The sequence below is a fragment of the Lichenostomus cassidix genome, unplaced genomic scaffold (assembly GCF_008360975.1).
Source record: "Lichenostomus cassidix isolate B80296 unplaced genomic scaffold, HeHo_3.0 HiC_scaffold_772, whole genome shotgun sequence".
In the NCBI taxonomy this organism is placed as follows: domain Eukaryota; kingdom Metazoa; phylum Chordata; class Aves; order Passeriformes; family Meliphagidae; genus Lichenostomus; species Lichenostomus cassidix.
This window is the reverse complement of record NW_028147600.1, coordinates 287,992-294,998: the sequence shown is the minus strand read 5'-3', so window position 1 is coordinate 294,998 and position 7,007 is coordinate 287,992. Positions and strand designations below refer to the sequence as shown.

Below are 7,007 nucleotides of genomic sequence, written 5' to 3'. Positions count from 1 at the left end.
GGAATGTGGGGAATTTGGGACACAAAAAACCTGGAATTGTATCCCAAAAAGAGTCTTTACTGAGCCCTGGGAATGCAGGGATGGGAATGGGATTGGGAAACTGAAGAATTGAGAATTCAGGACACGGAAAATCCAAAATAAACCCTTTCTTGAGCTCTGGGAATGAGAATTCCAAAGGATCCCAGGAATGCAGGGGTGGGAATGGGATGGGAAATTCGGGAATGGAGAATTCAAGACACGGAAAATTCCAAAATAAACCCTTTATTGCGCTCTGGGAATGAGAATTCTGCGGGAATTCCGTCGGGAAGGTCAGGTGTAGAGCTGGATGGTGCCAGAAATCCAGGAGATGGGAATGGGATGGGGAAATTCGGGAATGGAGAATTCAAGACACGGAAAATTCCAAAATAAACCCTTTATTGAGCTCTGGGAATGAGAATCCCAGCAGCAATTCCTCTCCAGGCAGATTTTCAATGAGAATTCCAGAGGGAATTCCTCTCCAGGTGGATTTCCAACGAGAATTTCCGCAGGAATTCCTCTCCAGGTGGATTTTCGCGGCGATTCCCGCGGGAATCCCGTCGGGAAGGTCAGGTGTAGAGCCGGATGGTTCCGTCGGCGCCCGAGGAGAAGATCCAGGGCTGGGTGGGATGGAAAAGCACCTGGAGAACTCCCAGATCCAGGGAATTCGCGTGGCCCTTGAGCACCTTCAGCGGCACCAGCAGCGCGTTCTGCAGCAGGTCGCTGCGGGGAGAGGGAAATGTCGGAATTTCCCGGAATTTCCTGGAATTCCCGGAATTCTGACGGCTCCGGGAACCCGAAAATGCTGCTGTGGCTCCCAAGGAATGCAACGGGAAGGATTTGATTCTGGGTAGTTTTGGGATTTGCTCAAATCGTACTGAAAATGCTGCTTCAACCCCCTGGAGGCCTAAAAGGATCTGATCCTGGAAATGCTGTGGATCCCATAAATCCCAGGAATCCCACAGATCCTGTAAATCCCATAAATCCCATCATTCCCATGAATCTCGTAAATCCCGTCAATGAATCTCACAAATCCCAGGAATCCCCAGAATCCTGTAAATCCCATAAATCCCACATCAATCCCCTGAATCCCATAAATCCCATGGATCCCATGAATCACACAAATCCCGTGAATCCCGTAAATCCCACATCAATCCTGTGAATCCCATAAATCCCATAAATTCTGTAAATCCCATAAATCATGTGAATCCCACAAATCCCATAAATCCCACAAATCCTGCAGATCCCATGGATCCCATAAATCCCACAAATCCCATAATTCCCCTAAATCACACAAATCCTGTGAATCCTGTAAATCCCACAAATCCCGAAAATCCCACAAATCCCGTGAATCCTGTAATCCCATAAATGCCATAAATAATCCCACAAATCCCATAAATCCCCTAAATAATCCCATAAACAATCCCGTACTTGTAGACCATCCCGTGGCAGACGATGACAGTTCCGTAAATCCCATAAATCCCCTAAATAATCCCCTAAATAATCCCATAAATAATCCCATAAACGATCCCACAAACAATCCCATAAATAAAACATTCCCATACTTGTAGACCATGCCGTGGCAGACGATGACAGTTCCGTAAATCCCATAAATAATCCCATAAACAATCCCATAAATAATCCCATAAATAATCCCACAAATCCCACAGACAATCCCGTACTTGTAGACCATCCCGTGGCAGACGATGACAGTTCCGTAAATCCCATAAAGCCCATAAACAATCCCATAAACAATCCCACAAACAATCCCATAAATAAAACATTCCCATACTTGTAGACCATGCCGTGGCAGACGATGACAGTTCCGTAAATCCCATAAATAATCCCATAAACAATCCCATAAATAATCCCATAAATAATCCCACAAATCCCACAGACAATCCCGTACTTGTAGACCATCCCGTGGCAGACGATGACAGTTCCGTAAATCCCATAAAGCCCATAAACAATCCCATAAACAATCCCACAAACAATCCCATAAATAAAACATTCCCATACTTGTAGACCATGCCGTGGCAGACGATGACAGTTCCGTAAATCCCATAAATAATCCCATAAATAATCCTATAAATAATCCCATAAATAATCCCATAAATAATCTCACAAACGATCCCATAAATAAAACAATCCCATACTTGTAGACCATGCCGTGGCAGACGATGACAGTTCCGTCGTCAGATCCCGAGGCGAACAGCGGGTATCGGCGATGGAACGCGACGCTGCGGAGAGCGCGGCGATGGTGCCTGCGGGAAAAAACGGGATAAACACCGGGAAAAAACGGGAAAAAACGGGAAAAAATGGGAAAAACGGGATAACAACCCGGGAAAGTGACACTGCGGAGAGCGCGGCGATGGTGCCTGCGGGGAAAAACGGGATAAACACTGGGAAAAAATGGGAAAAAACAGGAAAAAACGGGATAACAACCAGGGAAAGTGACGCTGCGGAGAGCGCGGCGATGGTGCCTGCGGGGAAAAACGGGATAAACACTGGGAAAAATGGGATAAACACCGGGAAAAAATGGGAAAAACGGGATAACAACCCGGGAAAGTGACGCTGCAGAGAGCGCGGCGATGGTGCCTGCAGGGGAAAAACGGGATAAACACTGGGAAAAAATGGGAAAAAACAGGAAAAAACGGGATAACAACCAGGGAAAGTGACGCTGCGGAGAGCGCGGCGATGGTGCCTGCGGGGAAAAACGGGATAAACACTGGGAAAAATGGGATAAACACCGGGAAAAAATGGGAAAAACGGGATAACAACCCGGGAAAGTGACGCTGCAGAGAGCGCGGCGATGGTGCCTGCGGGAAAAACAGGATAAACACTGGGAAAAAATGGGATAAACACCGGGAAAAAACGGGAAAAAACGGGAAAAAATGGGAAAAACGGGATAACAACCCGGGAAAGCGACGCTGCGGAGAGCGCGGCGATGGTGCCTGCGGGAAAAACGGGATAAACACTGGGAAAAAATGAGAAAAAACGGGAAAAAATGGGAAAAACGGGATAACAACCCGGGAAAGCGATGCTGTGGAGAGTGCGGTGATGGTGCCTGGGGAAAAACGGGATAAACACCAGGAAAAAATGGGAATGAGCCGGGAAAAACTGGGAAAAAACAGGAAAAAATGGGAAAAACGGGAAAAAAAGGGATAACAACCCGGGAAAGCGACGCTGCGGAGAGCGTGGTGATGGTGCCTGGGGAAAACGGGAATGAGATGGGAAAAACGGGATAAACACCGGGAAAAAATGGGAATGAGCCGGGAAAAACTGGGAAAAAATGGGAATGAGGTGGGAAAAACTGGGAAAAAACAGGAAAAAATGGGAAAAAACTGGGAAAAAACAGGATAGCAACCTGGGAAAGTGATGCTGCGGAGAGCGCGGCGATGGTGCCTGGGAAAAATGGGAATGAGATGGGAAAAAAACGGGATAAACACTGGGATAACAACCTGGGATAATGGGGAATGATTTGGGATAGTTTGGGATAATCTGGGATAACAGCCTGGGATAATTTGGGATAAAAACCTGGGAGAAATTGGGATAACAACCCGGGATAATTTGGGATAATTCAGGATCATTTGGGATAATCTGGGATAACCTGGGAGAACAACCTGGGATAATTTGGGATAACAACCTGGGATAATTTGGCATAATTCAGGATAATTTGGGATAATTCAGGATAATTCAGGATAATTTGGGATAATTCAGGACAATTTTGGGATGATCTGGGATAACGAGGCTCCCACCCCACAAATCCCAGGCCAAAGCAGGATTTTCCGGAACACCGGGATCGCTCCCAGCCCGTCCCAATGGATCAGAATTCCAGGAATTTTGGGAATTTTGGGAATCCCACACTCACCGCAGCAGCTTGTAGGGCCGCGTGGACAAATCCAGGTCGAACCAGGCCAGCTTGCTGTCGTAGCTCCCGCAGATCACGTTGTCCCCTGGGAAAAATGGGAATTATGGGAATTATTACCGGGAATTCCACATCCTGGGTGATCCACTGGGGATTCCCATGGGATTCTCCTCACCTCTGGAATTCCCGTATCCTTGGACAATTATTCCCTTTGAGATTTCCTTTTGGATTCCTTTGGGATTCCCTTTAGATTTCCTTTGGGATTCCCTTTAGATTTCCTTTAGATTTCCTTTGGGATTCCCTTTGGGATTTCCTTTGGGATTCCCTTTAGATTTCCTTTAGATTTCCTTTGGGATTCCCTTTAGATTTCCTTTGGGATTCCCTTTGGGATTTCTTTGGGATTTCCTTTAGATTTCCTCTGGGATTCCCTTTGGGATTCCCTTTTGATTTCCTTTGGGATTCCTTTGGGATTCCCTTTGGGATTTCCTTTAGATTTCCTTTGGGATTTCCTCTTAGATTTCCTTTAGGATTCCCTTTGGGATTCCTTTGGAATTCCCTGTGGGATTCTCCTCACCTCCAGAATTCCTACATCCCCTGGATGATCCACTGTGGATTCCCATGGGATTCTCCTCACCTCTGGAATTCCCATATCCCTGGACAATTATTCCCTTTGGGATTCCCTTTAGATTTCCTTTGGGATTCCTTTGGGATTCCCTTTGGGATTCTCATGGGATTCCATCTGGGATTCCCTTTGGGATTTCCCTGGGATTCTCCTCATGTCCAGAATTCCCACATCCCCAGATGATCCCTTTGGGATTCCATCAGGGATTCCCTTTGGGATTCCTGTGAGATTCCATCTGGGATTCCTGTGGGATTCCCTTTGGGATTTCCTTTGGGATTCCTGTGGGATTCCTTTGGAATTCCCCTGGGATTCTCCTCACCTCCAGAATTCCTACATCCAATTTCTACATCAAAGGGAATTTGGAATTCCCTTTGGGATTTCTGTGGAATTCCCCTGGATAATTCCCCTGGAATTCCCGCAATCCTCACCTCCAGGATGAACGGCCATGCTGGAGATCCCTTTGACATTCCCATGGGATTCTCCTCCCCTCCGGAATTCCTACATCCCCATATTATCCCATGGGATTCCTATGTGATTTCTTTGGGATTTCCTTTGAGATTCCCTTTGGAATTCCTATGTGATCCCTTTGGAATTCCCGGAATCCTCACCTCTGGGGTGCATGGCCATGCTGGAGATCCCTGTGGGATCTGTAATTCCCAGAATTCCCACATTCCCCCAGATAATCCCTTTGGAATTTCCCAGATTCCTCACCTCCGGGGTGCACGGCCATGCTGGAGATCCCTTTGGGGTTCTCACCTCCAGAATTCCCACAGAATTCCCACAATCCTCACCTCCGGGGTGCACGGCCATGCTGGAGATCCCTTTGGGATTCCATCTGGGATTCCCTTTGGGATCCTCACCTCCAGAATTCCCACAGAATTCCCCCAGAATTCCCGTAACTCTCACCTCTGGGGTGCACGGCCATGCTGGAGATCCCTTTGGGATTCCCCCAGATAATCCCTTTGGAATTTCCCACATTCCTCACCTCCGGGATGCACGGCCATGCTGGAGATCCCTTTGGGATTCCCTTTGGGATTCCCCCAGATAATCCCTTTGGAATTTCCCACATTCCTCACCTCCAGGATGCACGGCCATGCTGGAGATCCACTGGCAGTTGGAGTCGAGTTTCTTGCAGAGCTCCTGGCGCAGCAGGTTGTAGATCCTGACGGATCTCTGCGAGGCCACCAGCAGGTAGGGGCGGCAGGGGTGGAACTGCACGCACTGCACCATGCCGGGGCACTTCCGGAAGGGGTTCTGGCTCCAGCGCCGGCTGCTCTGGTGGATCAGCACCTGCGCGCCGCCGGCACCGCGCTGCACCGACGCCCAGTAGTCGCCCTTGCCGTGCCACGTCACCTGCGTCACCGCCTGGGATAATGGGAATAATGGGATTTAGGGGATTGGGAATGGATTGGGAATGGATTTGGGATCCTTGCCGTGCCACGTCACCTGCGTCACCGCCTGGGAACGTGGGAATTAGGGGATTTATGGGAAAAATGGGAATATTGGGATTTGGGATCCTTGCCGTGCCACGTCACCTGCGTCACTGCCTGGGATAACGGGGAAAATGGGATTTAGGGGATTGGGAATGGATTGGGAATGGATTGGGAATGGATTTGGGATGTCAGTAGTCGCCCTTGCCGTGCCACGTCACCTGCATCACCGCCTGGGATAACGGGAATAACGGGAATATTGGGATTTATGGGATTTATGGGAGGGATTTATGGGATTGGGAATGGATTGGGGATGTCAGCAGTCGCCCTTGCCGTGCCACGTCACCTGCGTCACCGCCTGGGAACGTGGGAATAATGGGAATATTGGGATTTGTGGGATTTATGGGATTGGGAATGGATTTGGGATGTCAGCAGTCACCCTTGCCGTGCCACGTCACCTGCGTCACCACCTGGGAATGTGGGGAAAATGGGATTTAGGGGATTTATGGGATTTATGGGATTGGGAATGGATTTGGGATCCTTTGCTGTGCCATGTCACCTGGGTCACCGGCTCGGAATTATGAGAATAACAGGAAAAATGGGAATTATGGGATTGGGAATGGATTTGGGATGTCAGTAGTTGCCTTTGCCATGCCAGGTCACCTGTGTCACCGGCTGGAAAAATGGGAATTATGGGAATTATGGGGTTGGGAATGGATTGGGAATGGCTTTGGGATCTCAGTAATCACCCTCAGTAACTGCAAGACCTCCAAGGCCTCTCCCAATCCCAGAAATCCCCAAATCCCAGGACTTTAGATCCCAGGAATCCCAAATCCCGGGAATCCAGCCCCACCTTGCCATGCTCCAGGAACAGCCTGATCCAAATAATCCCAAACCCAGAAATCCCAAATCCCGGGAATGCTGGGAATCCAATCCCCACCTTGCCGTGCTCCAGGACCAGCCTGATCCCAATGATCCCAGAAATCCCAAATCCCAGGAATCCCCACCTTGCCGTGCTCCAGGACCAGCCTGATCCCAATAATCCTAATCCCAGAAATCCCAAATCCCAGGA

At 48.8% G+C, this 7,007-nt stretch overlaps 1 protein-coding gene across 3 annotated transcripts in view; it reads right to left on the bottom strand.

Annotated features, from left to right (window-relative positions):
• Window positions 1-258: 258 nt before the first annotated feature.
• The window catches only part of LOC146421848 (ribosome biogenesis protein BOP1-like), a 57,838-nt gene continuing 51,089 nt past the window's right edge, over window positions 259-7,007 (bottom strand). Inside the window, exons 13-17 of one of the 3 annotated variants that reach the window (XM_085046993.1) lie at window positions 5,582-5,870; window positions 3,887-3,971; window positions 2,172-2,279; window positions 589-738; window positions 259-313 (exon numbers count right to left, since the gene is read on the bottom strand). In XM_085046993.1, coding sequence (XP_084903119.1) covers window positions 310-313; window positions 589-738; window positions 2,172-2,279; window positions 3,887-3,971; window positions 5,582-5,870 — 636 coding nt within the window. In that variant the 3' untranslated portion in view covers window positions 259-309. Of the gene's footprint in view, window positions 314-358; window positions 739-1,580; window positions 2,101-2,161; window positions 2,280-3,886; window positions 3,972-5,581; window positions 5,871-7,007 lie in introns of those variants that run through there. The other 2 variants (XM_085046990.1, XM_085046992.1) reach the window with 2 other exon arrangements.